The 21,764-nt window shown below is 33.0% G+C and overlaps 1 protein-coding gene across 8 annotated transcripts in view; it reads left to right on the top strand.

Annotated features, from left to right (window-relative positions):
- Window positions 1-21,764, top strand: part of GPHN (gephyrin) — a 524,395-nt gene that overhangs the window by 317,844 nt on the left and 184,787 nt on the right. For all 8 annotated transcript variants that reach the window (XM_043918814.1, XM_043918812.1, XM_043918815.1 and 5 more), the window contains one exon: window positions 6,771-6,905. In XM_043918814.1, coding sequence (XP_043774749.1) covers window positions 6,771-6,905 — 135 coding nt within the window. The remainder of the gene's footprint in view (window positions 1-6,770; window positions 6,906-21,764) is intronic.

The raw sequence follows: 21,764 nt of genomic DNA, 5'->3' as shown, positions 1-21,764 counted from the left end.
TATGCCTGGCCTTGGGCATAATTGTGACTTCCCATATACTCAAGAATATCTGTGAACTTTTCAAAGTGCATTACATGGCCTTCCCTCCCAGGTTTTTGAGGTATTATTCTGTTATTTGTTTCACATTTTGTCCTTTACCCCGACAGCAGTGACTAATATATTTGGCATTGATTTTTTGGTTACCCTCTCCTCCTTACTGCAAAATTCAGACTTGAAGAAAGTAGGGGAAACCAGTAGGCCATTCAGATATCACCTAAATCAAATCCCTTACAATTATACAGAGGAAGTGACAAATAGATTAAAAGGATTAGATCTGATAGACAGAGTGCCTGATGAACTATGAACAGAGGTTCGTAATATTGTACAGGAGGCCATGATCAAAACCATCCCCAAGAAAAAGAAATGCAAAAAGGCAAAATGGTTGTCTGAGGAAGCCTTACAAATAGCTGAGAAAAGAAGAGAAGCAAAGGCGAAGGAGAAACGGAAGGATATATCCATCTGAATGCAGAGTTCCAAAGAATAGCAAGGGAAGAAAAGAAAGCCTTCCTCAGTGATCAGTGCAAAGAAATAGAGGAAAACAATTGAAAGGGAAAGACTGGAGATCTCTTCAACAAGATCAGAGATACCAAGGGAACATTTCATGTAAAGATGGGCACAATAAAGGACAGAAATGGTATGGACCTAACAGAAGCAGAAGATATTAAGAAGAGGTGGCAAGAATACACAGAAGAACTATACACATAACCATGATGGTGTGGTCACTCACCTGTAGCCAGAGTCCAAAGTCAAGTGGGCCTTAGGAAGCATCACGACAAACAAAGCTAGTGGATGTGATGGAATTCCAGTTGAGCTATTTCAAATCCTAAAAGATGATGCTGTGAGGGTGCTGCATCCAATATGCCAGCAAATTTGGAAATCTCAGCAGTGACCACAAGACAAAAAAGGTCAGTTTCATGAAAATCCCAAGGAAAGGCCATGCCAAAGAATGTTCAGACTACCGCACAATTGCACTCATTTCACACGCTAGCAAAGTAATGCTCAAAATTCTCCAAGCTAGGCTTGAATAGTACTTGAACTGAGAACTTCCAGATATTCAAGGTGGATTTAGAGAAGGCAGAGGAACCAGAGATCAAATTGCCAACATCCACTGGATCCTAGAAAAAACAAGAGAGTTCCAGAAAAACGTTTACTTTTGTTTCATTGACTATGCTAAAGTTTTTGACTTTGTGGATCAAAATAAACTATGGAAAATTCTTAAGAGAGATGGAAATACCAGACTACATTACCTGCCCCCAAAACTTGTATGCAGGTCAAGAAGCAACAGTTAGAACCGGACATGGAACTATGGACTGGTTCCAAATTGAGAAGAGTTCGTCAAGGCTGTATATTGTCACCCTGCATATTTAACTTCTTTGCAAATTACATCATGTGAAATGCCAGGCTGGATGAAGCACAAGCTGGAATCAAAATTTCCAGGTGAAATATCAGTAACCTCAGATATGCAGATAACCCTTATGGCAGAAAGCAAAGAGGAACTAAAGAGCCTCTTGATGAAGGTGAAAGAGGAGAGTGAAAGGGCTGGCCTAAAACTCGACATTCAAAAAACGAATCATGGCATCTGGTCCCATCATTTCGAGGCAAATAGTTGGGGAAACAGTGGAAACAGTAAGAGACTTTATTTTCTTGGGCTCCAAAATCACTGCAGATGGTGACTGCAGCTATGAAATTAAAAGACGCTTTCTCCTTGGAAGAAAAGACCTAGACAGCATATTAAAAAGCAGAGAGATTACTTTGCCAACAATGTTCCGTCTAATCAAAGCTATGGTTTTTCCAGTAGTCATGAATAAATGTGAGAGTTGGATCATAAAGAAGGCTGAATGTCGAAGAATTGTTGCTTAGGAACTGTGGTGATGGAGAAGACTCTTGAGACCCTTGGACTGCCAGGAGATTAAACCAGTCAATCCTAAGGGAAATCAGTCCTGAGTATTCATTGGAAGGACTGAAGCTGAAGCTCCAATACTTTGGCCACCTGAAGCAAAGAGCCAACACATTAGAAAAGACCTTGATACTGGGAAAGATTGAAGGCAGGAGGAGAAGGGGACAAGAGAGGACAAGATGATTGGATGGCATCACCAACTCAATGGACATGAGTTTAAGCAAGCTCCCAGAGATGGTGATGGCCAGGGAAGCCTGGTGTGCTGCAGTCCATGGGGTCGCAAAGAGTTGGACACGACTGAGAAACTGAACAGCATCAACAACTCCTCCATTAGCTGCCTGAGCCATTTGGGAGTTCCAAAATAGGGGAAATAAAGGCAGGTCTTTGAGAATATCCTTCAGTGAGCCACCAGAAATGTTGAAACAAACAGCCATCACTCTTGAGAACAAGGTTTGTTTCCCCTTCAGTACCCAGAACCTTCACCAGAGTTGTGGACTCTGTCATCTTCACTGCCATCACTGAGCTATGTAGTAGGGAGTCATTTGGGAGTTTTGTGCATTAAGCATTCACTTGGCTGCTGTAAACTTGATTAGTTTATCAATTTCTGATAAAGTTGATTCTGACAGTTTTTGTTAGTTTATTTCCTTCTTTAGTGAGGGATGGGCTGTTGCCGTTACCTACTCCACCTTTCTACTGAGGTCACTCGGGAAGTTTTCCTTTTAAGATACAAAACCCACCAACTATAAAGGAAAATGTTGATTTGTTTTCTAACTATCTAATAGCTAACTATCTATCAGTAAAATTTAATAAAAATTAAAATATTCTGTTCATCAGAATACATGATGAAATTGGAAGGCAAGCTGCACAGTAGGAATAGATATTTATACCATATAAAGCTGATAAAAGACTTGCTATCCAGAATAGGTACAGAAATGTAATAATTAAATAAAAAGAATGACTCAATAAGGGGAAAATTGGGTGAAAGATTGAATAGGAACTTTACAAAAGAGAACATCTAAATGGCTGGTAAACATATGAAAAAGTGTTTACTCTTATTAACAATGAGGGAAGAAGAAAGCCACTTTAAGATATTTTTACTGTCTATCACATTTGAAAAAAATATTACTGACAATACTAGGTAGAGCTAACTTGTGAAGTAAGACAAATTGTTACTGTTTTCTCTTGATAGACTTTTAAATTGGCTTAACCAATTGGGAATTTGTTGAAGATATTCACAGCCAGCAACCAGCAGTTCTGTTTCTGACTGTGTATATCCTAGAATTAATGCATATGGGAATTATGATACATGAACAAAAGTCATTCATAATGTCTCTAAAAAGGAAAAATTACGAGCACTCTGCAACAGAATAATGGACTTCCATTATTTATTTTATTTATTTATTATTGTAAGAATTCACAATGATGGTTGAGAATTCCTTTGCCAATGCCTTAGTTATCCTCCATGCTCATTCATTAGTGCATTTATTCCAGATGTTCATGACTTTCCTAGAGAGATCTTTCCCACTTGTATTTCCCTCTTTTCTTGTCAAAGAGATCTTAAATCCAAGCACCAAAGAAGAGAATATTAGTGAATGTCTTTTTCTCTCCCCACAAATTTCACTGCCTATCATCCCCACTTGCTTCCTCATTTCTACTTTTTCTTGTTTACTCTACTTGCAGTATCTTATATAATTGTATATCTTATATAATTGCTAGATCCAAGGGCATCTTTTCAGCTCTCATCTTACTCCTGTTGTCTCCAATAATTGATATTTTGTAATATATCCTAACAGTTTCTTCTCTTTTCTCTTCCCTTATGTTTACTCTGTCTTGATTTTCCTCTTTTGTCTCTAACAATTTCTTAAAGATAGGAAGACCAAATAATTTATCTTCCAAACTGAAATACTCTCATACCATCAACCTTTGGTCTTTTACATCTTTTCCTTGGATGACCTGAAATATTTGCATGACTGAAACTACCACCTTCAATGATAATTCCCGAAGTATATGTCCAGTCTAACTCCAGACTCATATTTCCAATAATTATTGTATATTTCCAAAATAGTAACCCAAAAGTATGTACCTGAGAATATTTTTAATTTTTATTCATTTATTTATTTTTATTTTTGGCTGTGCTAGATCTTCATTGCTGTGTGGGCATTCTCTAGTTGACATGAGTGGAGGCTAGTCTATAGTTGTGGTGTGTGCGCTTATCATGGTGTCCTCTCGTTGTAGGACAAAGGCTCTAGCGTGCGCAGGCTTCAGTGGTTGTAGCACGTGGGCTCCGTAGCTGTGACTCCTTGGTTCTAGAGTGCAGGCTCAGTAATTGTGGTGCACAGGCTCACTTGTTTTGTGGCAGGTGGAATCTTCCTGGACCAGTTATCAAACATGTATCGCCTGCATGGACAGGCAGTTTCTTATCCACTACACCACCAGGGAAGCCCCTGTACCTCGCAGTTACCTTCTCCCTCAAATTCCCTACTCTTTTGTTTATTGAGGGGGTGGAGGTGAATACTGTATGTGTGTGTGTGTGTATGTGTGTATGTAAGTCTGGAAATCACACATGTATACTACTTTGTGCAGATGCTTCATTAGGCACTGGACACACAGTAGTAGCAAACACTTAGTTCCATCACCATGACAATGCATCTGGTATGAGAGATAGACATTGACCAAACTGGCACGCATGTAAATGTAGTATAAGTGTGGGTAATTTCTGTGAAGGAGAGAAACATGGTGCTATGTGAAATACAGTAGGGGCATTTGACCTTTTTCTTCCCAATACTTGGCCTCTTTTATTAGATGTAAGTGGCAATATATAGCTCTTCTAAATTATAGAAGAGCTTCTACCTCTGTTTCTTAAAATATTTATTGCAATTCAGTATTTAAGTGTACTAGCAAATGTAGCCATTTTTCTTCTCAGAATTCCCGCCCAGATATTGTTCATAAATCACAAGAATTAAGCCCAGAAATTGTGGCAGCACCTTTGGTATTGAGGATGTAGGTATGGAAACTAAATAAAAGAGCACCTGTGAAAGTAGTATTTCCTTTGTGAGAAAGACATGATGTGTAAAGATAAAGAGCACCTTTCTAGTCACAAAGTCTGGCTGCTGTTTTTTTCTTTGTACATAGTAATACTTTGAATGTTAATTGCTTATTCTTTCATCATACATATTTCGCCTCTTGTGCATAAAACTTGGAAGTGGTCAACTTGTCATTTTGAGATTAAAAGACCTATACTCACTAGTACTAGCCCAGAATATGAACTAAATTATACATAGCCCTAAATAACAAATTTTATAATCAACATAAGTATTAATAATTTTAAAGACAAACAATCCACAGTATTTGTCCTACATTTGTATTTTACAGAAGTGATGTTCACTTATATTAGTTGTTAGTGTATAACATAATAATAACAATAGCTAATATTTATTAAGTATTAACTACTTGTAAGTGCTAGATAATTTATATGCATTATCTTATTTAGCCTTCAGCAGTAATCTGGTGAGGTAAATGCTATCATTTATCCACATTTTTTAGATAAAGGAAATGACAGTTTAAAAATTATATCCATCAGTATCCCAGCAGAAGTCACAGCGTACCTAAATGGATAATTGTGAAGAGTTTAATAAAGGACTATGATATTTATAAAAGCATGGAAAGATTTTAGAGAAAACAACAAAATATGATTCAGCACCCTGGAACTAGTAATAATGGGTATCATTAATACTCCTAGACCTAATGGGGCAAAAAAGAGAGCAGGTAGTTGGAATCCAGAAAAGAGCTGTAAGCACAGGTCATCTAACAGGGCCTCTGATCTTAACCAGCCTACAGTGACCTGCTAGAGAGGAAGCCAAGAGAATAAATATCAGACTTTATTCTCCCCCAACTCTTCTGTTTCCTGATAGTACCTGTTACCTGACCCAGCTAGAAATCAGAGAGCACAAAATAGCTTGTTGATTCTATCTCTACAGTTGAGTTTGGTGCAGAGAGAGTAAAGAAGGGTGGAGAATGAATCTGAAAAGGAAATGGAAAATACCTAGGAATTAAATAGCTGTTAAATGGCAGAGCCAGTATATGAATGCCAAACACTTTACTCCTCTCTCCAATTCTATACTGCCTCATAAAAAAGCTTTGATGAAATATTATTTGGCCAAGAAAATATATTGAATCTGAAGGTTTCTACCTTATCCCAAATTTTTGGATGCATTCATACTTAACAATAAGTGAGACCAAATATCTGAGAGCTGAGCAGGAAAGGATGTTCAGTCATTTAGTGTCTGACTCTTTGCATCTCCATGGGCTGCAGCATGCCAGGCTTCCCTGTCCTTCACCATCTCCCGGAGTTTGCTCAGATTCATGTCCATTGAGTCAGTGATGCCATTCAACCATCTCATCCTCTGCCACCCCTTTCTCTGGCCTTCAATCTTTCCCGGCATCAGGGTCTCTTCCAGTGAGTCGGCTCTTCACATTAGATAGCCAAAGTATTGAAACAACATCTTCAGCATCAGTCCTTCATATGAATATTTGGGGTTTATTTCCTTTAGGATTGACTGGTTTGATCTCCTTGAAGCCCAAGGGACTCTAAGGAGTCTTCCCCACCACCACAATTTGAAAGCCTCAATTCTTCAGCAGTCAGCCTTCTTTATGGTTCAACTCTCACATCCATACATGACTACTAGAAAAACAAACCTTTGACTATATATTGACTATATGCGCCCCACCCCACTCCCCTGCAAAAAAAAAAAAAACAACTATTTGGTGTGGGTATTGATTTTGCATGTTATTGGTATTTTCAGCATATTAAACCGTACTTGCTCCTCTTGTTCAGATTCCAGACTCCATCATTTCTCGTGGCGTTCAGGTGCTCCCACGAGACACAGCCTCCCTCAGTACCACTCCTTCGGAATCTCCTCGTGCTCAGGCTACATCTCGCCTTTCTACAGCTTCCTGCCCGACACCAAAAGTAAGTGTAGTTCCTTGGCACCTTACACCTGCTCTGCTATGTACATCTGGGAAAACTAACCAGTATTTCCCTCTGCTTGTCAAGGTTGAATTGCATGTAAGATATTACAATGAAAAATTAATAGGCTATAACATAGTTATCACCTGATATTTCACAAATTGTTGTATTAGGCCAACAATAGAAATTTCATTCAGAATGCCTACTACCTCACAGCTATAGGTATCACTTTCTGTAACTTCTGTTTCTTTGTTGTAGACTAATTATTTTTTAGCATACTTATGTGTATAGATATGAAGTTATTTATTTATGCAGAGGATGAATGTGTTTCTGGCCAATAAACAGCAAGATTAACAAAACAAAATGACATCACCAAAAGGATTTTTTTTTTTAACTTGTCCAGGCAAGGGTAACTCCTTGCTCTAGTATCATTCCAAAATTTTTCAAACATATTCAACTTGGAATGTTGCTGCCTAATATTTGGAAACAAATCTAAACTGATAGAAAGTTTTAATGCCAACCTTTGGGGGAGGGAGGAAGTATCTTAGTATTTATTTTTTATAATTTTTCCCAAGTACTGAAACAGTGAGCCAGGGAGAGGATTAGATATTTATTTGCTGCCTGACATTTTCATGTGTGTGGTAAACTGAGTAGCAAACCTAATTATGACTATGATACTTTTTCTTAGAATATCTCTTCCCTGTAAAGTTAGTCATTTGTAGTTTCAAGTTTCCATAGGATGGATCCACTATTGGCATCAAAAGCAAACAGTAACATTCCTTCTTATTTAGTAGGATATGATTTTAGCTATCAGGCTATACAGTAAATTTATTTCAGAAATCTGTAGGTAATTTTTCAAACTATGACTTTTTCACTGTCATCAGATTTAAGGATTGATATAGCTACCTTCCTCAATTCCAACTTTTCTGTGAGTTTTATGAATGTTATTGAATTTAACTGGAAGTGATCTCAATCAGTTCTTGAAATGTGTAGTGCAGTTGCTTTTACATTCCATGCTACATCCTTTTTAGCAGTCTTCAGAGTGTTAACTGTTGAATATAATTTTTAGACTTGTGTCAAAAGTCACTGATAATTAATTGTATAGTTTAAAAAAATGAGGTCTTAAATCTTCATGAAGAAAAACTATAAAAACATTCTAGATATAAAATGTTTGTTATATGTTTATACATTGAATGCCAGCCAGCTGCATCGTCAACTGAAGGAAAACATGGAGTTACCAAGACATAAATTGGGTAGAAGAATCTCATCCATATCTTACATATTTTCAAAACAGAATGATTTATTGTTTGACTTCACTAAATTCCAGCTGAAAAGTTTACTCATTTATGAAGTCTGGGAAACAATTAAAGCTAAACATTAAGTCCACTATAAAAGACTACTCATTCATCAAACATTAAGACCTTAATGATTGGAATGTGGAATTATCTAAGACAGTATATTTTTCTTAGTGTTGTACTGTGTACATAAATATTGAAAGCTAAGTTTTATCTAAGTTCTTGGACCTTTTTAAAACTTTGGAGTTATGTTTTAATTACTAGGAGAATATTAAATACAGTTGTTTTAACAATTGCTCCAAAATCCACATTTATTATTTTGCTTATTTGAAAACTTTAGGATAACAAGTGGCTTGTCTTGATATTTTTTCCATAGATAACACTTCGCTGTTCAAACTGACAATGAATTCAAATAAAACAGTTATTTCAAAATCTTTTTTTTCTCAGAAATTTTTCTTATGTATTTTTGCCTAGGAATATGATTCTGTTTCTTTTAAATAATTTTACCAACACCAAAATGTAACCTCAAAGATAAAAATATTGCTTTGGTATTATTTAATTTTAAAATTGAACTTTTAAGGTTGAATCAGAGTAGTAATATAATAGAAAAACTAATTTGAATACTTTTTAGAAAGAAGTGAAGACAATCAAATTACTCTTCCTATTGAAAGTCTCAAATTATAAGACTGCTTAATTAATGTATAGTAGATGCTTTAACAGAGAAGGCAAGGCAACCCACTCCAGTACTCTTGCCTGGAAAATCCCATGGGTGGAGGAGCCTGGTAGGCTGCAGTCCATGGGGTCGCTAAGAGTTGGACATGACTGAGCGACTTCACTTTCTCTTTTCACTTTCATGCATTGGAGAAGGAAATGGCAACCCACTCCAGTGTTCTTGCCTGGAGAATACCAGGGATGGGGGAGCCTGGTGGGCTGCCATTTATGGGGTCACACAGAGTTGGACACAACTGAAGCGACTTAGCAGCAGCACCAGCAGCAGATGCTTTAACATGTACTTTTATATCAGTGATAGATGTAATCTCTTCCCCCATAGAGTTTATAGTTTAGTCAAAGGTATGCTGAAACAAATAGGTATTTTTAAAATAAATGTATTTAAAATGACCTTTAAAAATTATAATAAATAAAAAAATAAAACCTTTAAAATGATGTAAAAATAACCTGTCAAATTATAATAAATATACTTTTATAATAACAATAATGATACATTGAAATTCATGTTAAGAAGAAGTGAAAAAGTGTAGTAGAAAGTAAAAGGAGGGAAATCTCAGATTGGATGATCAGAGAAGGCAGCTCTAAGGAGTAGTATTTCACCAAGGACATGACAAATGAGGAAAACAAAATAACAGCTTTTTTGCCAGGTGGAGGTTTTGAGAATTACGTTCAGCAATAATGACCACTTTAATGATAGTATTCACTAATCAAAAACTTTCTGTAAAACTTCTTTAGGACATGAATAACCTAATTCAATGGCTTCAAAATCCAACTTCAGATCAGTTCTTCTTTATTTTAAATAATGATTTTTTTCCCTTTGCATGCTAAGTAAAATTCAAGGCCATAGGTTTTAGCACATAAATATATTCTAGATAAATTAATTTTATAGCATAAAAATGTAAGGCAGAGAAGAAATAAAAATGAAGGTCAGGGTTCTAATTTAAATTTTGGGTAAATGATATTGTTAACTATACTAAGGAATGAAAAAGCAAAGGAAAAGTGTTAATGCATTTTGGTTTTGAATGTTTTCAGTCTAAGATATGAGACATCCCAGGAATGTTATCTAGCACAAAATCAGAACACATGTTGAGTCTGACATCATTATTGTTACTACATCTTGGATGGAATGTTTATAATTTAGTACATATTACTGTTAGCCAAACCCCATAAAAATCCCCCTCCCATGTTTCAGATTAGGCATGCAATCTGTCATGTCCAGCAAAAAAATGTGCAAATACGTTTTCCTTACATTGGAAATACAATACAGTCTTAAAAGACCAACACTAGAAAGAGTACTTGACTTGATATTAGAAGTCCTGGTTTCAAATACTGACTTCTCTGCCTAATAACTACACTGCATTAAGTTGTTCAACTTCTCTGAGCTTTTTGTCTATAATAAAATTGGTAATCCTTGCCTCCCCAACAGGGTTATTAATTATTAAATAAGTCTTTGCCTGGTGCTGGGAAAGCAGTGGTGGGCAAATAACACTATTCTTGGCTTTACAGACAGATAAAGCAGGCAACTATAAATTATAATAAAGTGTAATAAATTTTATGATTTATCAGCAGAAGTACAGAATACTCTGGGAATAACCATCAGAAACACTTATCCTAGTCTTTGTGAAAATACGAAAGGCTTAAATAACCAAATTATGATTAAAAACTAACAGTTCCAACCTTTTCCTCTGTAACGTTTTATCACGGGGCAGCGTTTAAGCAGGAAATTCCCTGTCCACTTGTATGTATGCATCTATTCCTGTTAGGTCAACAGCTATAATGTTGATATTACAAATTATTTTTAATTCACATTTTATTTGCTCTCTGCAATATTTTTCCAGATTGTGCTTTAATCCATTAAGATTCTCCACCTATAGTGAAAACATGATTTATCAAACAAACCAAGTTTGGATTTCCTTTTCAGTACACTCGTCACAATCTCATAAAGACAGCGTATTATCTTTTCTAAAGTTCTATATAGAATGGCATTGTCTCCAGCAAAAATTTGTTTGCTGGGATGACATAGTATTTTTCTGTATATGGGGAAATTCATTTCTCCTTAATATCAGATATTTTCTTTTCATGAAATCTGACTGAAATGACAAATGATTTTCACTCCTTTGGTTTGAGGACACAGTGAAATGTATTTTAACAACAAACTTGAGATTTTAGTCTTACATTGCCCTAAGTAAAACAGTGCCTAAGCCAAAAAGTCAAATAATATGTAGATTCTATGAATGGGCAATCTCTGGAGGACTCAAATTCTAAAATGGTGATCATCTCCCAAAAAATGGTTTGCTAAAAGCATAATTCTATAACAAATTCTGTTTTAAAGTGAATATGATTCACAAATGAAATAAGTTCTGCTTTTCAGTTATGAAAGGCAGTAACATCTCTTTTAGAATCAAGAGGCTTGATGTAGAGAATAATGACCAGAACTGAAAAGAAAAAAAATCCAGACTTTCAATCAATTCACCACTCCCTGTCAATGTCATTAAAAAGAGAGAATTTTTTACAAAGACCAGTTCAGTTTTCCTTTTATTCCCTAAGCATCTGAAGTTTGACTAAAATAAATACATGAGTAAAGGTAATCTTTGCACATACTCCCTTGTACTTCAAAGGTTAGAATAGGACTTTGTGCACAGACTAACCACCATGTTATTTTTTTTCTTCTTAGGAAGAAAATATAAATTAATTTTCCTATCTCACTAAAGTTTGTAAAATAATTTTTAAATATATATTAAAGTATCCTTATGGAGTATGTGTTCCTTTAATAATAATATCTAATCTTATATTCAAACAAAATGCAGAATTATAACCTCTCTAGGCTTCTGTTATTGTCCTTTGAGCAAAGGAATTTAGATTACTCTGGATAAAGAATATTTTCTTAACTCACAATTTTTAATGTGTATATCTGAAAGGAAGTGAATTTCCTTTCCATATAAAAATGGCATTATTTGATCTAGTATCAAGGTGATATTTTCTCTTGAGTTTTTTTTCCTAGTGATATTAGTTTTTACCAACTATTCCATATGAATACCACTTTCCTTTGTGAACGCCAAGATGATTGTGTAATATGGCTAGTTCATTGGTTCCCAAGTCTTTGGAGACTCAAGAAGTTCTACAGTTCTAGCCTGAATCAAGGCACTAACTGAGGCCTGCAGGTTATTTCCTACTGTTTTTGAGAGCCTAAAGAAAACTAGCAAAACTACACTGACCATCAGGTTTCTTTACTTTTGTCTGAAGTCATATCAACATTGGCACATCAACTGTCCAGCTATTAATGACATTGTAGAAGTGTATGGGTTCTACATGTGGAGTCAACAAACACCAAAAAGGTTGGAAAACGTTTTGAATTAATAACATTAATTAGTGTAATAAAATGCATCTCTGGACATAAAAATGTAAGTTTTGGTTAACAATCTCATGGAGATGAGGGTTGCTGAGCAATAATATTCTCAACTTTGCTGGTCAGATCCATCAGTTCTCAAACTTAATAGTCTCAGGACCCCTTCACATGCTTAGGAATTATTGAGTACCTCAAAGGCTTATTTATGTGAATCATGGCTGGTGATATTTATTGCACTGATAATTAAAGCTTAGAAAATTTTAAAATGTTATTTTTTTGCTTTAAATTGAGAATAAGACCTTTCTATGTTAATTTAATAATATTTCTAAGGGTGAAAATGATGTTTTCCAAAATTTAAAAAAATCTACTAGAAAGGATGGCATTGTTTTACATTTTTTCCTATTCATTTCAATGTCTGGTTTAATAGCTGGATTCTCACATCTGCTTCTGTACTTAGTCTGTTGGAATATGTTGTTTTGGTTGAAGGAAACAAATCCAACCTCACACAGTTATGTGTTTAGAAAAGAAAGGAATATCTCAATAACATTTTCATATAATTGTGGTTATCCTTTGACACTGCAACAAAATTGTTCAGTTGATAGTATATTAAAAGTTAGTTGAATTGTAGAATTTAGCCCTGTCAAGGGCCATTCATTCTCCAGTGTATTAAAATCCTTTGGACATACTGCCATATATAAAATAGATAAACAGAGACCTACTGTATAGCATAGGGAACTGTATTCAATATCTTATAATAGCCTATAATGAAAAGAATCTGAAGAAGAATATATATATATAAAGGAATCACTTTGCTATACATCTGAAACTAATGCAACATTGTAAGTCAGCTATACCTTAATAAAAAGTTGTTCGTTCTGGGGAAAAAAAAAAATTCATTGGTCAGTTCTGAATGTTTAATGGATCTTATATCCAGGTATGTTTTTGTAATGTATTTTTTGATCACATGGAAAATATAAGTTCTTCCAAGTGTTTTTCAAAATTCATTTTCATTAATATAACCACCAACTCATTAAAAACTCCTTGGAAGCATTGGAAGCTCATGGTGATATCCATTTTCCATAATTTTAATTTTTGCTTAAAACAGTTTTTTTTCTTTGGCCAAAAAAAGCCAACAAACCCTGTTCGTTTTCCCTAAATTGACTGTGTCCTTTCATTCATTTTCAAGAAAATGTCTATCAAACACCTAAGTCTGAATAGTCATAGTTTGTGAGACATTCTTTCAAGCAAAAATAGTGTTCTGTGCAAAACCTGGCTAGTTCAGCTTGCAACTCAAACTGTTGCCTAAGTTCTTTAACTTGAGACACTTGTCATTTGTTATATAGCAGAAGTATTTTATTTCATTCTTCCTATTTTGTCACACTCAATGGACAAATTTTAATTAAATTGAATATTTACTGTTTCATTGAGAGGACAATGTTAATGAAAGTGTTAGGACGTAGGGGTGAATAATACAGTAACTATTCACACTATTTGTATCCACTGCCTAGATTTCTACTGTAGTACCAAACCACCATTGCTTTTGTACCATCATTTCAAATGTCAACATAGTGTTAGAGGCAAATAATGTCTTGGTATTATTATTAAAATCATTTGACCTTGTGGACCCCTGAAAGAATCTCAGGGACCCTCACAGGTCTGTGGAACAGACTTTGGTATAATCAAATGAGCAGAGTGCTTTATGTTTCTTACAAAGCATCCTGGGTCTCTCTTGTTTAGACCATGTTGCAGTGGTATTCTCATTCCAGAAATCTTATCCTTTATGTCAATGACCACCAGTACCATGCTTAATATAAATGACTCACCCTGACTCTGATCCAGATTAATTCTAGAACAGGGAACAGAGTTTCTCCTCCCTGACTCAAAATAATAGAAGATTTCACAACGTCTTTTGAAGATGACAACCAGAAAATACATCTCCAGCTAGCTTTACTCATTTCCAATGTGAAACTATTCTATATTTGTACAGCAACTGTTTCCCTAGAATCTCCTTTCTACTTATAGGTACACAGAGTCCTCTTTTAAGCTATAACTTAGTTGATGGAAGATAATTTTAATTAGGGATATCTTTGGGGATGACTTCCTTTTTTATAATTAGTTTGGAACATTTTAAATTGATGAGATTTTTTAAATAAAAATACAGTTTTCAGCTTTCTAAAAAATAATGTTAATATTTCTGGGCCAGATGACATATATTAATACTCAACTGGCTTTCTTTATACCCTCCAGGCTACTTTACTTGTTTACATTAAATGCCTGGCTTCTAGAGACTTTTGAGTAACTTATTTCTACTCTCATTCATTATTGTCTAGTTTCTCCTCCTTTTTAACAACATTTGTTTTGCTATTTATTCTAGTTTGATAGAAAAACAGATTTTTTGAGACTTCAGATAAAGGGTTTTCATGTATTTTCTAATAGAAAAGGCACTCTCCAGTATGGTAAATTGTTTCATATTTTGAAGAAAACTGAAATCAGATAGTAATAATATATTTTAGCTGTGACTTTTGAATTTACAAATTATTTTAAATGGTTGTTTTATGACATTCTGCTAAGTATACAAGATTTACCTTGATTTTTGTTTCTTCATTCATCTGATTAAACATCCTCTCTACCTTTATGTACAATGAAAATTGAAAATGGAATTTCCCCCATCCTTTTCTTAGCATTTAATGTTTACAGAATTAATTTATCATTGAAACTAAGTATAACTTAACTGTGAAATGTACAATCACCACATTGAAATCTGAGCTGCAAATGAAATTTGATTAGCTCATCTGAGAATATATAGTTAACCAGAAAGTATCAGCTAATAGTTAACAGTTTTATAGGTTAGACAGTCTACAAGCGCCATGGTCTTTTTTTTATTATTATTTAAGAAAAGTGATATACATGATCATTTTAGAAATTTTTAAAAATTAATATAAGAAAAAACAAAGAGAATTCCTGTAAGATCACCTTTAATAAATAACAGCTGTTAAAACTGTGCTTATATCATCCTGGGTTTATTTTCCTATGCATTCAAATATTTTATCTAAATGGATCATGACAAGAAGGCAGTGATTAAGAGCTCAGGTTCTGGAATCTGACAGGCTTAGCCTTGAATCTCAGCTTTTTCAGTTACTATATGTATGGCTTTCAGAACATTACTTCATCTCTATAACCTTATTTATCTCATCTGTAAAATGAAAAATAATACCATTTGCCTCATAGGGTTATTTTAAGGTTTAAAATTTAAAATGCATATAAATCATTTACTACAGTATTTGAAATATAGGAATGATCACTAAATATGAGCTATTGTTATTAAATATATACAATATATTAAATATATATGAAATATATATAATATAAATATTATAACCTATCTCATACATTTAGTAACATTCTTTCCTTTCTATGTCATGAACATGTTTCCATGTTTTTAAATTATCTTTTACAACATTAATATCAATCTTTGTTCAATATTCTAATTTGTGGGTATAGCATAGTTTTTTTCACCAGTCCCTATTTTGCATATTCTAGTTGTTACCTATTTCCTAGTCTTACAAATAATGCTGTGATAATCTTTTGGAAGTTAAATGTTTTAGAGTCTTCTCTTAATTAAACATAGCAACTTGTATTAATTCTACCTTTGTTGGAAGTATATGCCAGACTTTTAGGCCGATGGTTCCCATAATTCATAAGGATCATTTTTGCATCTTCATGAATTCAGTTTTAATATTCTGGAAAAAGCAGTTTCTAACATTTGCATTTGACTGATTTACTAATGGATGTTTAAAAATTGTAGATCCAAAGTTATTTTAAGAGTCAACAATATTGAGTATGTAAAAGTACTGCTCTTTCAGGCACTAAATATTAAGCCCTGGTCTGCCACTTTATAACTTTGTTAGAACTAGTAGACCTCAGTTTCTATATCTGTAACATCATGATAGCAAGTTAAGTAGCCTCTAAAGACCGTTGTAGGTCTATAATTCTGTTCCTTTGAAATAAGTTTCTATACTGACTGAATAAATATTATCCTTCGCTTTAGCTCTTCTCTCTGATATTATGTTAAGGTCCAATTAATGTAAAGTAATTTACATTTATTTCAGGTTTCCCATTTCATGTTGCTACATAAAGATTATTAACTGAAAATATTCTAACTTTGTTTAAGACCTGTTTCATTTAGTTCAAGCTTTGTCTCTATTAAATGGAATATTGTTTTCTCTTGGTATTCACTAGCATTTGTCTAAGTTTTTGGATGATAGGGGACTGAAAGCTATAGAAATACAAGGAATAATGAAATTAAGAATACTGTCTTTCAGCTTAATTTAATATCTTTGATTCCTATAAACTTTTTTCTAAAAGTTTAGGGTATGTTTTGTGTAAAAGCAGCTCAACAAAATAATCTGTCCCATCATTATTTCAGTAGCAGAATTTATTAGATATAGCCATAATTCAAATCTATATAGTTAACTGGCCATGTCTCTTTCATGACTTTACTAGAGAGCATATCCCAAACTAAATTATTTCTCAGATCTTTATATTTTTAAATGATACATATACCAAAATTTGCCAAGTATTTTCTTGCCCAAAACTTCAGGATTATCTCCTCTCCCTTTTCATTCTACTTTCATTAAAGATACAACACATGTTAATTCAGAAATCCACTCAATGAGTATTTTTAGTGTACATTATGTCAAATACTATGCTAGGTTTTAGAAGTATAGTAGTGGATAGACTTACTGAACCTGACTTTAAAGATCTTATAGTAGAGCAGATGTGGGAAAAAAATTACAACAAATCTATCAAAGCTTTGATAGCCTAAAAGAGCTCGTCTCATCTTATAGGGTAAAAAATAAATAAAATGAGTAAAGGGCTGTTTACTTAGCCCTTTATGAAACAGTAAATAGCTGTTTCATAAAAAAAGAGAAAATCAGCAAAGAAATATGTGGGGATTCTCACTAGAAATCTATTAAAATTTTTGTAGTCAAATTGATAACTATTTTTAAATTATAATCACTACTATAATGAGCAGCAACATGAATATTCCTAGTCACACTAGCAGAAAAATAAATTTGTATGACATTGCAAGCAAGCTATATATTTTTAAAATATTTTGTTTAACCAGTGGTATTATTTCCAGAAATTTTTTGGTGGTAATTATCAAACAGAGAATGAAAGACTTAATTATAAGATTATTTATCAGAGCATTATTCATATTCATGAAACAGAATCAACCTTAATGTCTGTAGTTAAATAACTTACGATATATATGTATATATGAGTTATTTATATAATCTAAAAAGTCATATTTAAGAATATTTAATGGCATGGGAAAATGCTCAGAATAAAATATATAGTTTAAAAAAGTAGTAAACAAAATTGCATAGAGATTAAATTATAGGTTATTTTATAATCTAAATTTGTTACTAGAGCAGAAAAATATGTTTTTATGTTTTTTTATTTAGACAGGATCTGGTAATGACAAGGATGGGTGTCTTTTGCCTGCTTCATAAAGCCAACTATTTGCTTGTGTTTATAATTTTATTTATACCAGGGTATTTTTATATGCAGGCTAAACCATTCTATTCCTAATCTTATTGGATAGAAAATTATATTTCAGTTGAAGTTTGAATACAAACTTTTTTCTATCTCCTATATAAATAACAAATAATTCTTCAGAACATACACTATACTATTTAAAAGTTATCTATTCCAAAGTACCTAATAACTCTTTTATACTGCACCTATAATGGGCTTCTTATTTTCTTTATAGACAGATAAGAAATTTGGGGAAAAAATATCCTGGATTGAATTATTCTCTAGATAGTAGGCAAGAAATAGCATGCTTAAAAGTCTAATTTTGTATAGATTGCATTATTTCAAAATCAAAGCTCTCATAGAAACTTAGGGATCAAAATAATATGTGTAATAAATAAATGTGTAGTAAAATAAAAATATTTGAAATTATAATAAACCATTAGAAATCATAGCCTTTAAAATAAAGGATTTCCTAAGTATACAAATTTTTTGTAAGCCAGGGGGCAGTTGGTAGATCTGTGACTTGCTACCAAGATTCTTATTCTTGACTTCTTATTTCTTCACTATTTTTTGCAGTATTTCCTTGATCGTCTCTATCCTTTTATTGGTTTGGCTTTCTCTAGAAATGCATTAGATTATTTTTTCTTGACGCACAGAATTACTGCTTCTCTTATTTTCGTTTCTTCCTTCCTTCTTTTTTACTTTTCCTTAATAAATCAGACATGAAACAGAATTATTTTACAATGAAGCACCAGCTTTACTGAAAGGCCTAAAATATAGTGAATTGAAATATTAACCAGATCCCCAAAAGAATTTCTTTATTCACAAATTTTTTTAAATTTTGAATTCTCAAATAAAACTTTAAAAACCTCCTTCTCCAATCATAACTATCAGAAGCAGTCTATGTATCAATATATATTAAGTGATATTGGTTAGAAGACAATTTCTAAGAAAAAAGTTTTATTTCCTGTCAGTGATACCCATACTTTTTTTAAAAAGTGGCACATTAAAAATGTCTGTTTCTCAAGGTAGTTTTAAATATAAATTAGATAATTCTAAAATCAAAACAATTCAATCCCTAGGACAAACAAACAGAACTGTTTTTTTAATCTATATAATCTTAATCTAAATCAGTACAAAATATATTAGGGGAGAAAAAGGGGAAAGCTACATAAGTCATTCTGTAGATGAGAGCCCAAATTTAATGAAGAGATCTCAGAGCCAGAGAATTTAATACCAGCTATTTACTTTTTTTTATTTATAGCTCTCCAGAAAGCTACTGATCCTAAGACCTGAGTTCTCTCATCAATAAAACAAATATATAAAATATGTAACCTTTTCTCATAATTCTTCACCAAAATCTTGCCACTAAAAAGAAGTATTAATGCATCTACTTGTGATATGGGCACTTACCTTAACATGACTTTTACAATCCAAAAATTTCTTGAAATTTCATATTTTGTTTCAAAAATTAATATAAAGATGATTTTATATTCCAAAATCTTGTATGTTTGCCTTTGAAAAAATATTGACATTTTGCTTACAACTACTTATTATTGGCAAGAGAGATAAGGGTGAGATGGAGTAATTTTCTGCTTTGTTAATAACAAATACTTTTACAGTATTTACAGAGCTCAGTTTTGGAGAACCAAATTAAATCAAAGGGAATCAACAACTCAAACGGTATGAACATCCAGGCATTTTCTTTTGTTGCATAATATATGTATGATTCAAGCTCTTATTTTAAAAAGATGAATACAAGTAGCAGTCTTTTCACAATTTTAGAGGCCACATCCTCATAATTAATTCCTTAGGGTAGATTACCCAGTAATTAATTCCTAAAGAAATATTCCCAGAATGCTGCCAAAGAAGTGATACAGTGCAGTCTTCTGAGACAAATTTTAATGGATATCTTGTTAATATATTCTAGCTGAGAGGCTGAATAGAAGATTGAAATGATTTTGATCCTCTAATTTATTTCATTTTCAATCTCAGTAAAAAATATTTACAGAAGGATTTCTTCAGGGTACAGAAATCATTAGTGATAATGTTTTTTGTTTTGCAGGTAACATTTAGTTTTCAATATGTGTAAGTAAACTAATAATTTTAACCAACCTGTAATCCCTACAGTTCTTTACATCCAGTTCTCAAACTTCATTTATATTGCAGTGATCTTATATGTAGTGTAAACATTTGCAGTTTAACCTCTTTTAGTTATTGATGGAGAATGTTTAGTCTCACATAAAAATATATATCAAATTAGCTATCATTGTGAGACTTTTATAATTATCATGAAGAATGAATTTTATTTTATCCAAATGCTAATCTTTTATAATTTCTTTTAAGTTCTAATCAAAGTAAAAAAGTAATCAGGTATCTGGATTAGCTATGAATTTCTTTTATTTATGCTACTCCATCAGAACTGATGATTAAGTGTTGACTAGAATAAATGAGAGCATTATATTTTAAAATCTATGATTTGACTTCTCTCTACAACTCAAATTTTATATTTTCAAATTCTTTCTGAAGTTTTTCAATATTAGGAATTATTACCTGTGTCAGGAGCAAAAAAAAAAAAAATCACATGACACTTGAATTACAACCACTTGTAGCACTGATAACCACATTGGTTTTCTAAAGTCTTCCTCTTATGATAGTTAAGGATTTTCCATTCAGATTTAAATACAGAAAATCGATGTCAAGCATTGACAGAGGAGCTCTCTACTCCTAAAAATCTTTGTTTAATTTGGTGTATAGTCTGTTTTTCACATCCAGAGTTCATGGTGATTGTCTTTTCTTATATTTCATTCTTTAAACTTCTGTACTAGCACTTGCATTTGGAATTGAAATGATTTAGGAAAATTTTCTTCCATGCATTAGTATAGTGACAAAATTTCTAACATAAATTGGATAGATAGACAAATAGACACACAGGGACATGTATACTTAATACAGCCTCTTATAAGTATTAGGTTTTTTTCCAGCCTATTTATTTCCAGGCCTATTAAGGGAGTACAACTTTAAAGTAGAAATCAGGAATGGCAGATGTTGGTCTTGGGTTTGTCATTAACATCCTATGTAACCTTGACCTCATGTTGCTGGACTTGATGTAGTTTTAAGCCTTCCAGATATAAACGATAATGTAGAAAATGGTCTTCATGTGTTACTATTAATATACAATAATTCAGTTTCTAAGCATTTTTAGAAAGCAACATGAGATATTAGACTATTTTTATATATAACTACATAGTTTATAATCAAGATATTGTGAATATCAATTTAAAATGGAAAATAGCTTTTGATATAAAGATGTTCTCTGAGATCAAATAAAATAGCTTGAGAAAATGACTAGACATTATGAACGCACTGTCCATCAGAGGCCCTTTATTATAGAACATTGCCATTCTAATTAGTATCCATTGTTTCTGAATTTGAGAGTTTTTTTCAACTAAAAGTTGAGTAAGGATCAGTGATTATCTTTGGGATATAACATTTAATTAGTGTTGAAGAATTAATAAAAAACTATATCAAGTAAAACCAAAAGTTGACTCAGATCTTATAGACCAAGATGCTCTTTTCAAAGTGAAAATCCAATTTTCTCAGTGTTATTCCTAAGCAATCTCTTTATGCTATCAAAGATATCGTTAAAAAGATAAAACAGTAGCCTGCCTCTAGAAATTATCATTTTGTAATATGGTCAGATTTCTTATTTTTCCTGAGGACTTTAACACTGGGAATTTGGTATCACATGGATACTTCATCTTCTCTTTTTTTTTTTTTTTTTAATGTTAGCTAATATTTTTTTTTTTTTTTGTCTTACATTGATATGAATCAGCCATAGATTTACACGTATTCCCCATCCCGATCCCCCCTCCCACCTCCCTCTCCACCCGATTCCTCTGGGTCTTCCCAGTGCACCAGGCCCGAGCACTTGTCTCATGCATCCCACCT

This window comes from Cervus elaphus, chromosome 12, assembly GCF_910594005.1.
Source record: "Cervus elaphus chromosome 12, mCerEla1.1, whole genome shotgun sequence".
Classification (NCBI taxonomy): domain Eukaryota; kingdom Metazoa; phylum Chordata; class Mammalia; order Artiodactyla; family Cervidae; genus Cervus; species Cervus elaphus.
This window is presented reverse-complemented; position numbering and strand designations above follow the sequence as displayed.